This window comes from Hemitrygon akajei, unplaced genomic scaffold (genome assembly GCF_048418815.1).
Source record: "Hemitrygon akajei unplaced genomic scaffold, sHemAka1.3 Scf000198, whole genome shotgun sequence".
In the NCBI taxonomy this organism is placed as follows: domain Eukaryota; kingdom Metazoa; phylum Chordata; class Chondrichthyes; order Myliobatiformes; family Dasyatidae; genus Hemitrygon; species Hemitrygon akajei.
Genome location: NW_027332083.1, coordinates 283,103 through 304,675, shown reverse-complemented (window position 1 = coordinate 304,675; position 21,573 = coordinate 283,103). Strand labels below are relative to the sequence as shown.

The window sequence follows — 21,573 nt, the reverse complement described above, 5'->3', positions numbered from 1 at the left end:
TGGACTGGTGCTCCCTAGTGGGGTCATGGTCCAGGGGTAGATAAGAGGAGGTGTCAGCGAGTTGTCGTCGTGCCTCCGCTATGTACAGCTCGGTGCGCCAGACGACAACAGCACCCCCCTTATCAGCGGGTTTGATGGCAAGGTTAGGATTGTTGCAGAGGGAATGGAGAGCAGAGCGTTCAGAGGGGGTAAGGTTGGAATTGGAGCAAGGGGTGGTGAAGTCGACACGGTTAATGTCCCGACGGCAATTAGAGATGAACAGATCCAGGGTGGGTAGAAGTCCTGAGTGGGGAGTCCATGAGGAGGAGGAGGGTTGGAGATGGGAGAATGGGTCATCGGTGGGGGTGGAAGAGTCCCTACCGAAGAAGTGGGCTCGAAGACGGAGCCCTACCTTTCTTTCTCTTTTATTTCCCATAATTCTCCACCTTCATCCTAGCCCATTTCCCTCCAGCCTATCACCTCCCAGCTCTCTACTTCATCCCTCCCCCCCACCTCTTATACCCCCTCGACCATCCCATGTTACTTCACTCCCGATGAAGGGTTTCGGCCCGAAACATCGTCACTACCTCCTCCCATAGATGCTGTCTGGCCTGCTGAGTTCTGCCAGCATTTTGTGTTTTTATTTATTTCCAGCATCTGCAGGTTCACTCGTGTTGCCTTCAAACAATAACAGAATTGGAACTGGTTTATTATTGTTGACATGTACCGAGATACAGTGTCCCTCCACAGAGGTCGCCGTATACCAAGCGGTCTGTGTCACCACCCTCCTTTATGGCTGTGAAGCTTGGGTAACCTACAGCCGTCACATCAAGTCCTTGGAGCGATTCCACGTAAGCTGCCTTCAGCACATCCTGGGAATTACTTGGCGTGAGCGGGTGCCTCACACTGAAATACTTGTAAAGACCAACTGCAGAAGTATTGAGGCCGTGATCACCCAGCGTCAGCTGCAGTGGCTGGGGCACGTGATAAGGATGCCCCCATGTTGGCTACCCCGCAGAGTGTTACACGGCCAGCTACATCATGGTCGACGCTCAGCTGGAGGGCCGAGGAAGCGCTATAAGGATCAGATGATGAACGCTTTAAGGAAGTGCAAGATCAGACCCGAGGACCTGGAGGATGTTGCTGCTGACCGTATCACCTGGTGACAGCTGTGTAGGGATGGGGTTCGTATTCTGGAGATGGACAGCAGAAGAGAGCCAGGAGAAATGCAGCCATGGTTGCCATCACTACCACCACCACTACCACATGTACATGTCCCACATGCAACAGAACTTGTGGGTCCAGGACAGGACTGTATAGTCATCAAATATCTCACTGTTAAAGGAGTGGATGTCGTCATCGGATTCCGATGGGCAACCGATGAAGAATGTGTGTGTGAGTGTGTGTGTGAGTGTGAGTGTGTGTGTGTGTGTGTGAGTGTGAGTGTGTGAGTGTGAGTGTGTATGTGTGTGTGTGTGTGAGTGTGTGTGAGTGTGTGTGTCTGTGTGTGTGTGAGTGTGTGTGTGTGTGTGTGAGTGCGTATGTGTGTGTGTGAGTGAGTGTGTATGTGTGAGAGTGTATGTGTGAGTGTGTGTGAGTGTGTGTGTGTCTGTGTGAGTGTGTCTGTGTGAGTGTGTGTGTGTGTGTGTGTATGTGTGAGTGTGTGTGTGTGTGTGCGAGGAACAGAACCTTCGGCCCACAATGTCAGTGCTGAGCACAATGCCAAACTAAACTGGTTCTATCCTGAGTTCTTCCCGCACACTGTGTGCATTCCACGGGATTTCCGGCATCTGTAGAATTCGGTGTGTTTATCGTTTGCAAACCACTCCCCTTCCACCTCTGGTTGCCCTTCCCCCACCGCACCACCTCTGAGACCCTGCACCCCTTCCAGTGACCTACCCTGTGGCCCATCCGAGGGCGCCTTTTGCAGCACGGGGTCCTGCTGAAATCCCAGCTCATCCATGAACTCCGACTGCATCTCCAGCATGGCGGTGGGCAGCTGCCCCTCGGAGAGCGCCGTGGCAAGCCCCTGTGGCCTGCCGGGGCCGCTCGAGACATCCATCCCCACCATCATCCCCTCATAGCCCTCCATGTTGGAAAGGGAGCCCGGCCGCCGGATCTGGCTCCCGGCTGGAGGCGGCCCCTCACCTCCCCTCGCTATCGTGGGGGCGGTGGCCATCGCTGCCTCGTTCCTTTCTCGCCTATAGAGGGACCATTTCCTCGTCCCTTCCCCACGGCAGGGAGACGCAGAGCCCGCAGCTGGTAGACGAGGCTGCCTCAGGTGGGCCTTTCCTTTTCAGACGACGCTTGGCTTGAGCAGCCGAATTGACCGATGCTCTCTCAGTCGCGTTGAATGAACCTGCAAGGAGAGAATTTTGTGTTAATTGAAATTTGGCAAATAGCGAGAGGGACATTCCTCGTGGATGCAGTCCCAGGGCCCCTAGAAGCACCAGCCGGGCATTTTCACATCCATTTCATTAGGTGAGGGACGAACTAATGGAAATTATTAATTCCTGAAATAACCTGTAACAAAGGAGATGGCACAGTGTCATAGTGATTAGCATAACGCCATTCCAGCACCAGCGACCCAGGTTCGATTCCCGTCACCATCTGTGAGGAGTTCCTTCCTTCTCACCATGGTCTTGTGTATTCCCTCCCCACACTCTGGTTCACCCCACGCTTCTAACATGTACAGGTTAGTAGGTTAATTGGTTACCTGGGTGTAGTTGATCAGTGAGCCCTGTTATCATGTTGTATCTCAATTTAAAACATGAAAAACATTTCAGTCAACATGAATTGGAATTGGTTTATTATTGTTGACGTGTACCGAGATACAGTGACAATCTTGTCTTGTACATCGCTCACACAGATCACATCATTACACAGTGTATTGAGGTGGAACAAGGTCAAACAATAACATAATTGGAATTGGTTTATTATTGTTGACGTGTTTCGAGATACAGTGACAATCTTGTCTTGTATATCGTTCACACAGATCACATCATTACACAGTGTATTGAGGCAGAACAAGGTCAAACAATAACATAATTGGAATTGGTTTATTATTGTTGACGTGTACCGAGATACAGTGACAATCTTGTCTTGTATATCGTTCACACAGATCACATCATTACACAGTGTATTGAGGCAGAACAAGGTCAAACAATAACAGAATTGGAATTCCATCCAGGGGTCTCTTAAAAGACCCTATCGTATCTGCCTCCACCACCATTGCCGGCAGCCCATTCCACACTCTCACCATTCTCTGTAAAAAACCTACCCCTTATATCTCCTCTGTACCTACTTCCAAGCACCTTAAAACTGTGCCCTCTCATGCTAACCATTTCAGCCCTGGGGAAAAGCCTTTGACTATCCACATGATCAATGCCTCTCATCATTTTATACACCTCTATCAGGTCACCTCTCATCCTCCGTCGCTCCAAGGAGAAAAGGCCAAGTTCACTCAACCTATTCTCATAAGGCATGCTCCCCAATCCAGGCAACGTCCTTGTAAATCTCCTCTGCACCCTTTCTATGACTTCCACATCCTTCCTGTAGTGAGGCGACCAGAAATGAGCACAGTACTCCAAGTCGGGTCTGACCAGGGTCCTATATAGCTGTAACATTACCTCTCAGCTCCTAAACGCAATCCCATGATTGATGAAGGCCAATATACCGTATGCCTTTTTAACCAGAGTCAACCTGCACAGCTGCTTTGAGCGTCCTCTGGACTTGGACCCCAAGATCCCTCTGATCCTCCACACTGCCAAGAGTCTTACCATTAATAACATATTCTGCCATCATATTTCACCTACCAAAATGAACAACTTCACACTTATCTGGGTTGAACTCCATCTGCCACTTCTCAGCTCAGTTTTACATCCTATCAATGTCCTGCTGTAACCTCTGACAGCCCTCCACACTATCCACAACACCTCCAACCTTTGTGTCATCAGCACATTTACTAACCCATCCGTCCACTTCCTCATCCAGGTCACTTATAAAAATCATGAAGAGTAGGGGTCCCAGAACAGATTCTGAGGCACTCCACTGGTCACCGACTTCCACGCAGAATATGACCCGTCTACAACCACTCTTTGCCTTCTATGGGCAAGCCAGTTCTGGATCCACAAAGCAATGTCCCTTTGGATCCCACGCCTCCTTACTTTCTCAGTAAGCCTTGCATGGGGTACCTTATCAAATGCCTTGCTGAAATCCATATACACTACATCTACTGCTCTACCTTCATCAATATGTTTAGTCACATCCTCAAAAATTCAATCAGGCTCGTAAGGCACGACCTGCCCTTGACAAAGCCATGCTGACTATTCCTAATCATATTATACCTCTCCAAATGTTCATAAATCCTGCCTCTCAGGATCTTCTCCATCAACTTACCAACCACTGAAGTAAGATTCACTAGGCTATAATTTCCTGGGCTATCCCTACTTCCTTTCTTGAATAAGGGAACAACATCCGCAACCCTCCAATCCTCTCCCGTCCTCATTGATAATGCAAAGATCATTGCCAGAGGCTCAGTAAACTCCTCCCTCACCTCCCACAGTAGCCTGGGATACATCCTGTCCAGTCCCAGTGACTTATCCAACTTGATGCTTTCCAAAACCTTCAGCACATCCTCTTCCTTAATATCTACATGTTCAAGCTTTTCAGTCCACTGCAAGTCATCCTTACAATCACCAGGATCCTTTTCCATAGCGAATACTGAAGCAAAGTATTCATTAAGTACCTCTGCTGTCTCCTCCGGTTCCATACACACTTTTCCATTGTCACACTTGATTGGTCCTATTCTCCACGTCTTATCCTCTTGCTCTTCACATTCTTGCAGACTGCCTTGGGGGTTTTCATAATCCTGTCCGCAAAGGCCTTCTCATGGCCCCTTCTGGCTCTCCTAATTTCATTCTTAAACTCCTTCCTGATAGCCTCGTAATCTTCTAGATTCCTATCATTACCTGGTTGTTTTCAACTTTTCGTATTATCTTCTTTTTGACTAGATTTACAACAGCATTTGTACACCATGGTTCCTGTACCTTACCATCCTTTCTCTGTCTCATTGGAAGGTACCTACTCAGAACCCCACGCAAATATCCCCTGAACATGTGCCACATTTCTTCCGTACGTTTCCCTGAGAACATCTGTTTCCAGTTTATGCTTCCAAGTTCCTGCCTGATAGCTTCATATTTCACCTTATTCCAATTAAACACTTTCCTAACTTGTCTGTTCCTATCCCTCTTCAATGCTATGGTAAAGGAGATAGCATTGTGATCACGATCTCCAAAATGCTCTCCCACTGAGAGATCTGACACCTGATCAGGTTTATTTCCCAATACCAGAATAAATACAGCCTCTCCTCTTGTAGGCTTATCTACATATTGTGTCAGGAAACCTTCCTGAACATACCTAACAAACTCCACCCCATCTAAACCCCTCACTCCAGGGAGATGCCAATCAATATTTGGGAAATTAAAATCTCTCACCATGACAACCCTGTTATTATTACACCTTTCCAGAATCTGTCTCCCTATCTGCTCCTCGATGTCCCTGTTACTATTGGGTGGTCTATAAAAACACCCAGTAGTGTTTTTTGAAAAACGACAGACGAACAAGCCTGATGCACAAGATTATGTGCAGAAAATGACAAACTTTGCAAATAAAATACTAGCGAGAGCATGAATTGGAAAGAGTCCTCCAATTTGAGTCTGTAGGTTGTAGAATCAGTTCTGAGTAATGGTGGTTGAAGACAGCTACACTGGTTCAGGGTACTGAGTGGCTGGAATGGCACGCCAGAGGAAGTGGTCGAGGTGGGTATATCAACGTCTTTGAGCGGAAAAAAGGTAGTGGCTTTGGCTCAGTACATCACAGGTAAAACCCTCCCACCCATTGACCACATCTACAGGAAACGTTGCCGCAGGAAAGCAACATCCGGCATCACCAGCCAGCCAGGCCATGCTCTTTTCTCACTGCTGCCATCAGGAAGAAGGTACAGGAGCCTCAGGACTCACACCACCAGGGTCAACAACAGTTACTACCCCCCAAACATCAGGAAGAAGGTACAGGAGCCTCAGGACTCACACCACCAGGGTCAGGAACAGTTACTACCCCCCAAACATCAGGAAGAAGGTACAGGAGCCTCAGGACTCACACCACCAGGGTCAGGAACAGTTACTACCCCCCAAACATCAGGCTCCTGAACAAAAGGGGATAGCGACTCTCATTCTACTGAGATTCCCACAACCGATGGTCTCACTTTAAGGACTCTTTATCTTGTTATTTCATGCCTTCGTTATCTATTGCTATTTATTTGTATCTGCATTTGCACAGTTTATTGTTCAATGATCCTGTTCGCAGTTACTGTTCTATAGATTTGCCGAGCACGCCCGCAGTAAAAAGATCACAAGGCAGTCTGTGGTGACATGTACGTACTCCGATAATAAATTTTACTTTGAATCTTGGAAGAAGGAATTTAGCCCAGACAAGAGAGTGCTGATGGCCTTTGGGAGGTCTAACCCTGTCGGGATGGAGAGAGTCAACCTGTAGAAGTGCTGATGTAGAGAGGGACCTTGGGAATGAGTCCGTCGGTTACAGACGCTGGTGAATCCTAACCAGCAGGGATTCTGCAGATGCTGAAGTTCACACAAAACTCTGGAGGAGCTCAGCAGGTCAGGCAGCATCTGTGGAAAAGAGTAAACAGTCGACGTTTTGGGCCGAGACCCTACGGCAGGTCTGGAAAGTCAGGGTGAAGACGGCAAAATAAAGAGATGGGGGTGGGGGGGGGGGTGGCAGGGGAAGAAGGACAGCTAGAAGTGTCCTCCATGAAGTAAGAACCCGGGAGCTGATAGGTGGAAGAGGCTGAGGGCTGAAGAAGAAGAAGGAATCTGACAGGGAGAAAGGGAAGGAGGTGCAGAACATGAGGGAGGTGGTGACGGGCAGGGGAGAGGAAAGAGAAGGCCTAAATCTGGGATGTCACGTTGCAGCTGGACAAGACATTGGTCGGGGTCAGACTCGGAGTCCTGGTCAGCTCTTCACAGGGTGTGGTGGCAATTCATTCATTCAAACATTCATATACAACACGGAACAGGCCCTTCGAGGCCAGCAAGCCCCGGATTTAATCCCAGCCTAAACTAATCCTAACCACGGGACAATTCACAGCGCCCAACAGGAGGAGGAGTATAGGAAACTGATACAGGACTTTGTGATATGGTGCAACTCAAACTACCTGCGTCTCAATATCACCAAGACCAAGGAGTTGGTGGTGGACTTTAGGAGATCTAGGCCTCATATGGAGCCAGTGATCATTAATGGAGAATGTGTGGAGCAGGTTAAGACCTACAAGTATCTGGGAGTACAGTTAGACGAGAAGCTAGACTGGACTGCCAACACAGATGCCTTGTGCAGGAAGGCACAGAGTCGAATGTACTTCCTAAGAAGGTTGGCGTCATTCAATGTCTGTAGTGAGATGCTGAAGATGTTCTATAGGTCAGTTGTGGAGAGCGCCCTCTTCTTTGTGGTGGCGTGTTGGGGAGGAAGCATTAAGAAGAGGGACGCCTCACGTCTTAATAAGCTGGTAAGGAAGGCGGGCTCTGTCGTGGGCAAAGTACTGGAGAGTTTAACATCGGTTGCTGAGCGAAGGGCGCTGAGTAGGCTACGGTCAATTATGGATAACTCTGAACATCCTCTACATAGCACCATCCAGAGACAGAGAAGCAGTTTCAGCGACAGGTTACTATCGATGCAATGCTCCTCAGACAGGATGAAGAGGTCAATACTCCCCAATGCCATTAGGCTTTACAATTCTACCGCCAGGACTTAAGAACTTTTTAAAGCTATTATTAATGCTTTTTGAGATGGTGATTTAGATGCATATCATATTTTTTTTTACTGAGTTAAGTATTGTATGTAATTAGTTTTGCTACAACAAGTGTATGGGACATTGGAAAAAAGTTGAATTTCCCCATGGGGATGAATAAAGTATCTATCTATCTATCAATTAACCTGCCAGCCGGGATGTCTTTGGACTGTGGGAGCAGACCCACGTGGTCACGGGGAGAGCGCGCAAACTCCTCACAGGCAGCAAAAGGAGGGCATGGGAGAGAGTCTCCAGGACGGGGACTGCAATGGAGAAATTGGGTCAGTAGGGTTTGTTTCCGCTGGAGGGTGAGGGTAGATGTAATGAGGGGGAACAGGCGGGATTGAAGATCTAAGATGCTAGTTTATTTATCGCAGGGTGTAGGGCGTTACCTGCTCTGGTGGCTGAGGGTGTGCTGGCAAAGCAACGCCACACAGTCAGGGTGTCACGGGCAGATACTGTCGTAGTGACCTGAAGAGAGCTTTTGGCATATTGCCCTTCACAGATCAAAGTATTGAGCACGGGAGATGGGACGAGGTGCTGAGGTTGTACAAGATACTGCTGAGGCCTAATTTGGAGTATTGCGTGCAGTTTTGGTTGAAAGGGATGAGAAAATTTAGAAGGACGTTGCCAGAACTGGATGATATGAGATTTAGGGATATGTTGAATGGTTTAGGACTCTATTCCTCCGAAAGTAGAAGACTGAGAAGAGATTTGACAGAGGGATACAAAATTATGAGGGGTATAGATAGAGTAAATGCAAGCAGGCTTTTTCCACTGAGGTTGGGGGAGTCGAGCACTAGAGGTCATGGGTTAAGGGTGAAAGGCGAAATGCTTAAGGGGAATATTAGGGGGAACTTCTTCACTCTGAGGGTGGTGAGGGTTGAGCTGCCAGCAGAATTAGTGGACTTGGGTTGATTTTAACACTTAGGAGGAATTTGGACGGGTACCTGAATGGGGGGGAGGGAGTGAGTGTGGAGGGCTCAGGTCGATGGGGGCGAGGCAGAACAAAGGCCTGGCACAGAATAGATGGGCTGAATGGCGTGTTTCTGCACAGCTGTGCTCTGCGCCGATAGGGCATGCTGGCCATGCTCACACAGAATACAACAGAACAACAATGGCAAAACAAGTTCCCGTTCCTCCTGCCCACACACGCACATAACGCTGCCCTCTACCGCAGGACAGGAGCGGGCAGGCAGAATCGTTTACCCAAAGGGTTCAGCCCAGAACTCGGGGGCACGGATTTACGAGAGATCTGAGGGGACAGTTGTTTTTCACACAGAGGGCGACGTGTGCGTGGAACCGGCGGAAGCAGATAAAGATACAGGTCTCACAAGGCGCTTGGACAGACAGAGGGATGTGCCAGGGAATCGAGAAACCAGGCGGCACAGATTTGAAGTGAGGGACAGAGATCTGTTGGGAGCCCGTGGGGCAACTTTTCCACTCAGTGTGGTGCCTCCGTGGAGCGAGCTGGCAGAGGAGGTGGTTGGGGCAGGCACGTTGAGTGCGGCCAGGTCAACGAGAACCTGGTTCAATTCCCTCCGCCGCACATTCTCCCGGTGTCCAAGTGAGATTCCTCCGGGTGCTCTGGTATCCTCCCACAGTACAGAGACACAGTCCAAAGGTTGTCAGGTTAATTGGGCACTGTAAATTGTCCCGTGACTGGACTAGGACTGAATCGGAGGGTTTGCTGGGCGGCGTGACTCGAAGGGCTGAACAGGCCTGTTCTGTGTTGTACCTCAGTAGAGAAGAAAACATTTAAAAGGTACTCGGACAGTTCGGAAAGGTCTAGTGTGGCAGATGAGACATGCTTAGGTGCCAACCTTGGTCAGGACCCTAAATGAGCCTAACACAATCAAGTGTGATTCACACAGATAGGCCCCAGGGCTGGCATGGATGAGGTTCAGAGTTCAAAGTGAATTCATTATCAAAGTACATAGGTTCATGTCACCATACACTCTCTTGACATTCAATTTCAGAATCAGAATCAGGTTTAATGTCACCGGCATACAGTGTGAAATTTGTTAACTTAGCGGCAGCAGTGCAATGAAATACAGGATAAATAGAGGAAAAATAAATCGATTACAGTCAGTATTTATTAGTTACATTAAAAATAGTGCAAAAGCTGAAATAATAAGTGAGGTTCACGGGTTCAATGTCCATTTCGGAATCGGACGGCAGAGGGGAAGAAGCTGATGCTGAATCGCTGAGTGTGTGCCTTCAGGCTTCTGTACCTCCTACCTGATGGTAACAGTGAGAAAAGGTCACTCCGTGGGTGGTGAGGATCCTTATTAATGGACGCTGCCTTTCTGAGACATCGCTTCTTGAAGATGTCTTGGATATTATGGAGGCTAGTACCCAAGATGGAGCCGACTAACTTTACAACTTTCTGTAGCTTCTGTAGCTTGTATGTTTAGTAGCACCCCCTATTCCGCCCCCCCCCCCCATACCAGACAGTGATACAGCCTGTCAGAATGCTCTCCATGGTACATCTACAGAAGTTTTCAAGTGTTTTAGGTAGCAATGCAAATCTCCTCAAACTTTTAATGAAGTACAGTCTTGCCTTCTTTATAACTGCATCGATATGTTGGGACCAGGTTAGGTCCTCAGAGATCTGGACAGCCAGGAACTTGAAACTGCTCACTCTCTCCACTTCTGATCCCTCGATGAGGACTGGTGTGTGTTCCCTAGTCCTACCCTTTCTGAAGTCCACAATCAGCTCTTTGGTCTTTATTGGCCAAACACATTCAACGTCACAAAGAAATACAATAGAATCAATGAAAAACTACACACAAAGACTGACAAACAACCAATGTGCAAAAGAAGACAACATACAAAAAGATAATTAAATAATACTGAGAACCTAATGTAGAGTCCTTGAAAGTGATTCTGTAGGTTGTCGAGTCGGTTCAGTGTTGAGGTGAATGAAGTTATCCACCCTGGTTCAGGAGTCTGATGGTTGGATGGTAACAACTGTTCCTGAACCTGTGGTGTGGGACATAACACTCCTGTACCTCCTGCCCAATGGAAGCAGTGAGAGGAGAGCACGGTCTGGGCGGTGTGGGTCCTTGATGATGGATGCTGCTTTCTAGTGGCAGTGATGCAACCAATCAGGAACCCGTCCACCGTGTTTCTATGGAAGTTTCTCAAGGGTAGGGTAGTGTTTAACACAACTCTTTACATTACCAGCGACCCAGGTTCAATTCCCACCACTGCCTGTGAGGAGTTTGTACGTTCTCCCCGTGACCACGTGGGTTTCCTCCGGGTGATCCGGTTTCCTCCCACATTCTGAAGATCGACTGGCTGGTAGGTTAACTGGTCATTGTAGATTGTCCTGTGATTAGGCTGGGGTTAAATCAGGGGCTGGCTCAGAAAGGCCCATATTACGCTGTATCTCAATAAAATAAGGCTGAAGATTTAGAAGACATGCCAAATCTGTTCAAGTTTCTGAGATAAGTGCTCTTAAACAAGGGGTTCCCAGCCTCTTTTCTGTCATGGAGCCTGACCGTTAATGGAACCCCTGCTCTCAAGTGACCCTTCCCTGCGCTGCTCTCTATACCAGCCACATTCTTCCCCTTTACTTTAAATCTGGCCTGCAGTATCCCTTCGCGTGCAGGGTTGCCGTCCGTTACTCTCACACTTCTGGGAACACGTGTTGGTCAGGACCTCTCCTGTGTAGTGACTACTCCCAGTCAACCTCTGCCACCCTGTCTTCATCACCTGAGTGCTGATCCCTGAATAAATCGCTCATTTTATCCAGCATTAAGGACTCGGGACATGGGTGCAGGTTTGGTACGAGCGACTGGTGCCTATCACAAGAGTCCTGGTTACGCAACCATGGACAATCTCTGAAGAGTATTGATAATGGCTACAGTCACCCACCCCGTAAAGACACCGCCCAGAAGGAAATGGCAAGCCACTTCTGTAGAAAAATTTGCCAGGACAATCATGGTCACCATGATCGGCTACGTCACGCAACATGGCACATGGCGACGATGGTGGTACTGACCAGGTACAGTATGGAAAATGCCAAAAACATCTTTTAATGGGTTTGATGTGTAAAGTGGACTGACTGGGGGAAATGTTAACAGTAAATTATTGCGTAATGCTGTCCCATAGTTAGACACCTGACTATGGAAAGAGTCAAAAGACTGCTTTGATCGATTGGAGAGATTTGATGTGTGAACTGACTGGGGGATTATTGATGAGATGTAATATTGAAAAACTGAGGAGATAGATTGTGGATTGAATGCCTATCGATTGTGAGCGACTGGGGGTATCAGTGAGCACAGATTCTATGGACAAACTCTTGAACATTTAGTTTAGGAAAATATGATCAATAAATCAAGCATGGATTATAGGGATTACTTCTTGATGTTACGTTGGGAATAATTATTTATTTAGTGACAAAGTGCATTTTAAGCCCTCACGACCTTTCAAGTGGCGTCACTCCTGACTTAAATCCAACCTAACCACAGGTCAATTTACAATAACCAATGAACCCACCCGGTACGTCTTTGGACAGTGGGAGGAAACCGGAGAACCCGGGGAAAACCCATGCATTCCATGGGGAGGACGGACAGAGACTCCTTACCGATGACTCTGGAATTGAACTCTGAACTCCGACGCCCTGAGCTGTAATAGTGACGCGCTAACCACTACGTTGCCATGGCAACGAATAGTAATGTGGATTGGGTCTAACAGTGATTCCCAACTTGGATTAGCTTCGATCAGGGATTACGTTGATGGAGATTAGTTGTTTGTGAATTTAGCAAATTATCTATCATATACACTCTGTGAGTGTTCATTAATGCAAATATCTAATCAGCCAATCACGTGGCAGCAACTCAAAGCATGCAGACACAGTGAAGAGGTTCAGTTGTTGTTCAGACCAGACATCAGACTGGGGGAAGAAATGTGATCTAAGTGACTTTGACTGTGTTATGATAGTTGTGGTAGATGGAGAAGTTTGTGTATCTCAGAAACTGCTGAGCTCCTGGGACTTTCATGTCTCCAGAGTTTTTAAGAGAAAAACAACAAAAAACAAGCCAGTGTAGGTGAAAATGAGAGGTCAGAGGAGAACGGTCAGACTGGTACAAGTTGACAGGAAGGTGACAGTAACTCAAACAATCACACATTACAATAGTGGTGTGCAGCAGAGCATCTCTGAACGCACGTCACAGCAGCAGACCACACTGGTTCCAGTCCGGTATCTAATAAAGTGACCGCTGATTGCATATCTTATGGGTTCAAATACATGCCATAAAATGTGGCTGTTGTGTAAGTTTGAATGTAATATACTTCAGACAGGACCCATTAAACTCTCAGTACAGTGGCAGATTCCGATGTACCAGTTATGGATAGGAGAGGAGCTGGCAGAACTGGTGGGCCATCAATAGGAGAGGGTTTGGTAGACCTGTTATTGACCGGGAACGGGCAGATAGGCTGGTTATTGATCACCGAGGTTCAGAATGGCTGGTTATCAATCAGCATGGGGCAGAGCGGCAGGGTATTGATTGGCAAGGCTCCGAATGGCCGGTTATTGATCAGAGAGGGTTCAAGTGGCCGGCTATCAATCGGAGAGGGGCTGAATGGCCGGTCATCGATCGCCGAGGGATCGAGTGGCCGGTAACCGACCAGGAAGATCAGGGAGAAGCCGAATGTCCGGTCATCGATTGGGGAAGCTCCCTCCCCGGGACAGTACCCACCACCCTCAGAACCTACTCCTCTTCCCGCCCTCTAATCCCTTTGTCCTGCCCTACGGCCTGCTCCCGCGGGCCCTCCAGCTGCCTCCCTCCCCTCGGTTGGGCGTCAGGCCCCAAGCCTCGGCCTTTCCCACCGCCGGCCGCCGCCCTCACAGCCCATGGGTGGGGCGGGGCCAAAATGACGTTACCTCTTGACGTCACAGAGCGGGTGGGCGTCAGGCTCAACTACCAGATGGCGCGTCAATCGCCGGACGTCACGGGAGTGAGGCGGTCAGAAAAGGGTTGTAGGACGGTCCAATCAGAGAGGTGGTGACACGTCACGGGGACGGAGCGGGGGAAGCTGGTGGAAACTGGCGGTTAGATTTGAGAGAGGAGGCGGGGACGTCCCCACCGTGCGTGCTGCATCACCAAAGGACGATGACGTCATGGCGCTCTGGCCGCCGTCTGGCATTGTCGGAGCACGTGCACGTCACCTACCTGCGGGCATGCTCTGCTAATCTATATCATAGTAACCGTAAGCAGGAGCAATCAAAGAGGGAGAACATATACAAATGCAAATGTAAATAAATAGCAGTAGATAACGAGGGCATGAAATGACAAGATAAAGAGTCCTTGAAGTGAGATCATCGGTTGTGGGAATCTCAGTAGAATGAGAGTCGCTATCCCCTTTTGTTCAGGAGCCTGATGTTCGGGGGGTAGTAACTGTTCCTGACCCTGGTGGTGTGAGTCCTGAGGCTCCTGTACCTTCTTCCTGATGTTCGGGGGGTAGTAACTGTTCCTGACCCTGGTGGTGTGAGTCCTGAGGCTCCTGTACCTTCTTCCTGATGTTCAGGGGGTAGTAACTCTTCCTGACCCTGGTGGTGTGAGTCCTGAGGCTCCTGTACCTTCTTCCTGATGTTCGGGGGGTAGTAACTGTTCCTGACCCTGGTGGTGTGAGTCCTGAGGCTCCTGTACCTTCTTCCTGATGTTCAGGGGGTAGTAACTGTTCCTGACCCTGGTGGTGTGAGTCCTGAGGCTCCTGTACCTTCTTCCTGATGTTCGGGGGGTAGTAACTCTTCCTGACCCTGGTGGTGTGAGTCCTGAGGCTCCTGTACCTTCTTCCTGATGTTCGGGGGGTAGTATCTGTTCCTGACCCTGGTGGTGTGAGTCCTGAGGCTCCTGTACCTTCTTCCTGATGTTCGGGGGGTAGTATCTGTTCCTGACCCTGGTGGTGTGAGTCCTGAGGCTCCTGTACCTTCTTCCTGATGTTCGGGGGGTAGTAACTCTTCCTGACCCTGGTGGTGTGAGTCCTGAGGCTCCTGTACCTTCTTCCTGATGTTCGGGGGGTAGTATCTGTTCCTGACCCTGGTGGTGTGAGTCCTGAGGCTCCTGTACCTTCTTCCTGATGTTCGGGGGGTAGTAACTGTTCCTGACCCTGGTGGTGTGAGTCCTGAGGCTCCTGTACCTTCTTCCTGATGTTCGGGGGGTAGTATCTGTTCCTGACCCTGGTGGTGTGAGTCCTGAGGCTCCTGTACCTTCTTCCTGATGTTCGGGCGGTAGTAACTGTTCCTGACCCTGGTGGTGTGAGTCCTGAGGCTACTGTACCTTCTTCCTGATGGCAGCAGTGAGAAAAGAGCGTGGCCTGGGTGGTGAGGATCTCTGATGGAGGACGCTGCTTTCCTGCGACAATGTTTCCTGTAGATGTGCTCAATGGTTGGGAGGGTTTTACCCGTGATGTACGGGGCCCAATCCACTACCTTTTGTAGGATTTTCCACTCAAAGTCGTTGGTGTTCCCGTACCAGGGCGTAATGCAGCCTGTCAGCACACTTTCCACCACACATCTGTAGAAGTTTGCCCAGGTTTTCAATGATATCCCAAACCTCCACAGACTCCTGAGCAAGTAGAGGCACTGTCGTCCTTTCTTAAGCAATAATATTTATATGATGTGTAAGGGACAGGTCCTCTGAGATAGGGACACCCGGGAATTTAAAGTTACTGACCCTCTCCACCTCTGACGATTACTGGCTCATGGACTTCCCTCTGCTGAAGCCTACAATCAGTTCATTGCTCTTACTGACATTGAGTGAGAGGTTGTTGTGATGATACCACTCAGCCAAGTTTTCAATCTCCCTCCCGCATGCTGATTTAACACCCCCGCTGATATGGCCCAGCGCAGTGGTGTGGTCAGCAAACTTGTATCTGGTGTTGGAGCTGTCCATTACTCCACGGTCATGGGTGGAGCAGGTGGCTAAGTACACATCCCTGTGGTGCTCCTGTGCTGATGGGGATTGTGAAGGAGATGCTTTTGCCAATTTGAACTGACTGGCATCTACAAGTGAGGAAACCCAGGATCCAATCGCACAAGGGGTATTGAGGCCCAGGTCTTGGAGTTAACTCATTAGTTTTAAGGGGATGATGGTGTTAAATGCCAAGGTGTAATCAATAAAGAACCTCCTGATGTATGCTCCAGGGTTGTGTGAAGAGCCAATGAGATGGCATCTGCTGTAACCCTGGTGCTTCGGTAGGCAAATTGGAGCTGATCCAAGTTGCCATTCAGACAGGAGCTGATATGTTTCAACAGCAGCCTCTCCAAACACTTCATCATCATGGAAGTAAGTGCCACTGGGCAATAGTCATTGAGGCTGGTTACCACTCTCTTTTCCAGGGCACCGGTACAGTCTGCTTGAAGCAAGTGGAGCGAGAGGTTGAAGATATCTCTGAAAATACCAGCCTGGTGTTCAGCATGGGTCTTCAGTACTCAGCCAGGGACTCCATCTGGACCGGATGCTTTCCCTGGATTCACTCTCCTGAAGGCAGCTCACACGTCATCTTCAGATACTGAGACCAAAGAATCATCAGGAGATGTAGGGTGCACAATGGTACCTCCCTGTTCTGGTGGGCAAAGTGAGCATAGAAAGCATTGAGCTCATCTAGAAGTGAAGCTCTGCTGTCCCTATGTTGCTAGATTTAGCTTTGAAGGATTTTACAATATTCAAACCCTGCCACAGCTATTAACCATCCCTCATTGATTCCAGTCTGGTCTGGAATCTCCACTTGGCCAGTGAGATGGCTTTACGGAGATCATACCTGCACCTCTTGTAGCACTCTTCATCTTCAACCTAAATGTCTCAGACCTGGTTCTTAACAAATTCCAGATTTCGCAGTTCATGAGGGGCTTCTGATTGGTGAAGACCCCGAACGATATTGTGGGGACACACTCATCTACAGCTGTTTTAATAAAATCTTTTCAACCTTGGTGTAGTCATTCAGATCCTCAATTGTTTGGAATCAAATGACTTTGCTGCAACCACCCCCCCCCCCACCCCTGCCCAACACTACCACCTGTCCCACACTGCTCCCACAGCACTCCACACTCATCAATCCTTTGCTCCGTCAGATTTGCAAAATATCTCTCCACTTCACGTTGACAAATACAATACTGGGCAGGTGTGTGTGTGTGTGTGTGTGTGTGTGTGTGTGTGTGTGTGTGTGTGTGTGTGTGTGTGTGTGTGTGTGTGTGTGTGTGTGTGTGTGTGTGTGTGTGTGTGTGTGTGTGTGTGTGTGTGTGTGTGTGTGTGTGTGTGTGTACGTACGTACGTACACAAGACTTTTGCACAGTACTGAATATACAGAAAGGTGGCAGAAAAAGGCCAGCAATACTATGAAGGATTTTGTTCACCCTGCTCGTGGATTGCTTGTCCCATTTCCATCAGGGAAGAGGCTCCTTGCCACATCCATGCCAGGACTCAAAAACTGTGATATTCCCCAAAATGTCAGGCTGATCAACACCTTCAACCCCACCACCTCTACATATCACCGAGCGCCATACAATCAATCTATACACGTTTCTTCTACACTCTGTTCTGTAGGGTTGTTTTGCATTTACATTTATTGTTTCCAATATGCTTTTGTATCTGTAGGCTGCATTGGATTTGGGGTAACAATCATTTCATTCAACTATGCACGCATTTCAATAAGGAATTTTCAATCTCCGTATCTGCACCCCGGGGCCGGGCTCTGTAATCTGCCATTTGCACTCCCTCTGTGATCGGCGAGCAAAGCCTCCAACTTGTCTGAACAGCGGCACCTCTGCCACTACCCGCGCGGGTCGGGGGTCGGGGGGCGGGGAGACGGGACGCGCAGGCGCAGTGGCCCGCTTCTCTCGCCCCGCCTCTTTCCCGTCGCCAGGGCAACGCGGCGCGCCGGCGGCAGTGGCCCGCTTCTCTCGCCCCGCCTCTTTCCCGTCGCCAGGGCAACGCGGCGCGCAGGCGCAGGCGCAGGCGCAGACGTTGACGTTTTACTGCCGGCGGTAGGCCCCGATCGGCCCCGCCGCCCTCGCTCCCCGTCTGGGGCTCTTCAGTCAGTCCCCCTGCGCTGGGATATTTACTCTCAGACCCAACGGATCCCCCCATTCCGTCTGACTCTGCTCCGCCCAGCTGTTCACTGGAGACACCCTCCCAGTCCATTTCACCCCCAGTCCAGCTGTTCACTGGACCAACCAGTCCTGGTCAGACCTCATCGAGCCGTAACCCGAGTTGTTCGGCACCCAGTGCTGCGGTTCATTGCTCTTCTCGACCCTGCCAGGCCCTAACCCCATTGCTTATTGGGGAAGCTGCTCAGTTTCACCCCCCTCCCCTCAGTCCAACTGTTCTGCTAGGGAAACTGGCCCAATTCAACCCCATTTTAGTCTTAATCTGGTCTGCACGATTGTTAGCCCAACTGTTAGCTAGACAAACTGGTTCTGTTGAACCCCCACTTCGGCTTAACTCGAGTTATTCAGCACCCAATACTGCGGTTTATTGGAGAAACCGGTGCTATTCAAACCTTTAATTTAGGTTTGAATTGCGGGTTTCTTCAACACCCAATCGAATTGGGCATCATCCTATTTATCCACTGAATCCCATATTTATTGTTGACCTCCCCTCTAAAACGTTTTTTTAAGCTATTAAATCTAATATTAGTCTAAGTCTACTAGGTCAAAAATTACAAAGTTGTAATTTTACCTGTTGTATGTAAGTAACATGTACAGCTTTTAACCTTATTTAGTCCTACTTTATTGGATACAACTATCTTAACTTTTGTCTCAAAACTTAGTTAACTTATAAATTAAATTAATCTGTTTATTGCAAAATTGTCATGATTGTCCATCCAACTAATTTCTAGTGTGAACCAAATCTTTTAAATCCTGTTACTTCGGAGTTTCATAGAGTGCAGTTGTGAAAAGCATATAGCTTGTAGTGAGTTGATATATTCAGCTATTAAAGCCAAATAATTCACTTCCATTGAATATAAATAAGTCATTCTTTATTATTTGTTATTAAAGCTGGTGGAATAAAATTACTATAAATAGCTTTAAGCAATAACAACTGTATCCAATAAATCATTTTAATAAATAAATTATCCCTTGAAAGCAATATAGCTACTTAAATAATTTAATGTTTCAATGTTTGATGTTGAATTAGTTAAAATAAATTGTTGATAATCAACTTTGTTAAACTTCGTGTCATCCTAATTAATTTATTGTGGAATATTGAATATCTGGCAGGATATTAAATCTGCTACACTAACATAATTAACAATCTCTAATTTTAATACAAGACAATTTAAAAAACCTTTAAATCTTTAGTTGTATTTAATATAATTAGATGCTAATTTGATTGGTATAAGATCAACATGTAAGACATAATCTCACAAAGATACTGACATTTTGCAATATCAGCATAATTGACAATGGAATGATAACTTAATTTTGCATTACAAATTTTATTACAAATTAATTTCTTGTACATAATTAAGAATATTATATAATTGTATTTGAGTTTGTATTTAATTCAATAAACTTTAAAGTCTAGTTAATTCAATTCTTTATTGGATATAAGCAAAATAATTGCTGTTAAATAATTTTAGTACTGACTTAGTTTGAATGTTTATTAAATATAATAATTTACTCATCTAAACTGTACATTAACCTGGAAGTTAATAGTTATCTAACATTGACAAATGTTATAAAATTGCTGATTTAACAAGTTCCGTGGTAAATAGTTAATTTTCTTCTCATTGTACATAGTAAACATTTAGGTTGCTGTTTGATTTCCCAGTGTGCTGGATTTAAAATACAAATAACTTTTGTGCACGTAGAGGAAATGAATCCCATGCCAACAATTCATAAAACTTTTAATTACTAATCCACTACAGTTGTCAGTCCAAGTCCATCTAAGTAGGAATTTCTCAAATAAACTAACATAGATAATTCACTGTTTTGTTTTGTAGAAAGCCAAAACTAGCTAACGATACGCATATTAATAATTTGCCAGACATTTAGCTGTTGAGTATCTTATGTGAGACAGTTAATAGATACTTAACATTTCAGTTACAAAGCTAATAAAAAATGGTTAATATTTTAGCAGAATAACAAGTAATCACTTAATGTATTTATCTAATGAATTGACAATTCATTAGGTAAATATGTTAATTTAAAATTAATTAAAATTTAATTGAAAATCAGTTTTAAATTTACCGTTACCAAAATGTTAGTTCATTTCGAAAACAACAAATTGAATAGTTCATAACTTAGCCATTAGTTTTCAAGAACCGGTCCAGTTTGAGCGCAAAAACTGGTCGGTAAATGGTGCTTATAGTTTAATCAGTTTTCAGCAACTCATCACTCCTGTAAGCAGGACAGGTATTAATCAAACATCCTGCACATTATACAGAGAAATCTCAAATATTAAACGGCCATTTAAAAACTACAAATGAATCCAATTCTCAAGCAGCAACAGGCCGAGCATTGCCTGAATTGGCAGGGGGAAGCAAAAACTCAAATGTGAGTATTTGGCATTGTAATATCCAGGGCTTCAGATCTGTTTCCCTAATTTTGATTCAAAAAGGGCATGAATGGGCTGTCAAGCTTGGCAGAGAAAAGCGATTATTCATTAAGCCCTGAATTTTGCTGCTATCTGTAAGATAGAACTGGTAACTTGTCCAGCGTGTGTTCACTGGGAGAATCATTTGACGATGTACCAGGTACTGGGTGAATGGTTCGCTCAGATAACCTGAACTGATGAACGCTGACACGCCTGCTAAACAGGAAGGAATTGGGTTCAGCAAGTATCCCAGATAAACTAGGCATGGGACAAGTCCTCTGAAAGGATTGAGTAAACGGGTCAGGGTTGGCGGGAAGGGCGCAGAGCTTGTAAGCTTCTTCCATGGCGGATGAAGACGAGGATGACGCATGGGCCCCCGCAGGGGGGCGCCGGCAACAAACAAGGGAGCAGACGAGGGTCCAGGCCGCTGAGGATGAAGAGAACGTCAGCATGGAGGAAGAGATGGAAGAAGGTACGGATCACGGAGTGAGGCGCTGAGGGTAGGGAATAAACAGGGCGGCCATTGGACGCAAAGTGATGGAAACTGGATCGGCCATGGTTGGCCAGTGATGGAAAAGGTCCAGTGACGGTCCTTAAATGGACGGAGTGTAGACTAAACCCACCTGATGTCCTAAGTGTGTGTAATGGGGCAATATAAAGAGAGCTTCACTCTGTGTCTGACCCCGGGAGTGTGTGATGGGACGGTGTGGAGGGAGATTCACTCTGTGTCTGACCCCGGGAGTGTGTGATGGGACGGTGTGGAGGGAGATTCACTCTGTGTCTGACCCCGGGAGTGTGTGATGGGACGGTGTGGAGGGAGATTCACTCTGTGTCTGACCCTGGGAGTGTGTGATGGGACAGTGTGGAGGGAGATTCGCTCTGTGTCTGACCCTGGGAGTGTGTGATGGGACGGTGTGGAGGGAGATTCGCTCTGTGTCTGACCCTGGGAGTGTGTGATGGGACAGTGTGGAGGGAGATTCGCTCTGTGTCTGACCCTGGGAGTGTGTGATGGGACGGTGTGGAGGGAGATTCACTCTGTGTCTGACCCCGGGAGTGTGTGATGGGATGGTGTGGAGGGGGCTTCACTCTGTGTCTGACCCCGGGAGTGTGTGATGGGACGGTGCGGAGGGAGATTCACTCTGTATCTAACCCCGGGAGTGTGTGTTGGGACGGTGCGGAGGG

General features: G+C 47.5%; 2 protein-coding genes across 2 annotated transcripts in view; one reads left to right on the top strand and one right to left on the bottom strand.

Moving 5' to 3' along the window:
* Window positions 1–13,802, bottom strand: part of LOC140724371 (uncharacterized) — a 167,817-nt gene extending 154,015 nt beyond the window's left edge. Inside the window, exons 1-2 of the mRNA XM_073038815.1 lie at window positions 13,737–13,802; window positions 1,879–2,338 (exon numbers count right to left, since the gene is read on the bottom strand). Coding sequence (XP_072894916.1) covers window positions 1,879–2,158 — 280 coding nt within the window. The 5' untranslated portion in view covers window positions 2,159–2,338; window positions 13,737–13,802. The remainder of the gene's footprint in view (window positions 1–1,878; window positions 2,339–13,736) is intronic.
* Window positions 13,803–19,962: 6,160 nt separating this feature from the next.
* The window catches only part of LOC140724369 (CD209 antigen-like protein C), a 210,839-nt gene continuing 209,228 nt past the window's right edge, over window positions 19,963–21,573 (top strand). Inside the window, exon 1 of the mRNA XM_073038813.1 lies at window positions 19,963–20,863. Coding sequence (XP_072894914.1) covers window positions 20,734–20,863 — 130 coding nt within the window. The 5' untranslated portion in view covers window positions 19,963–20,733. The remainder of the gene's footprint in view (window positions 20,864–21,573) is intronic.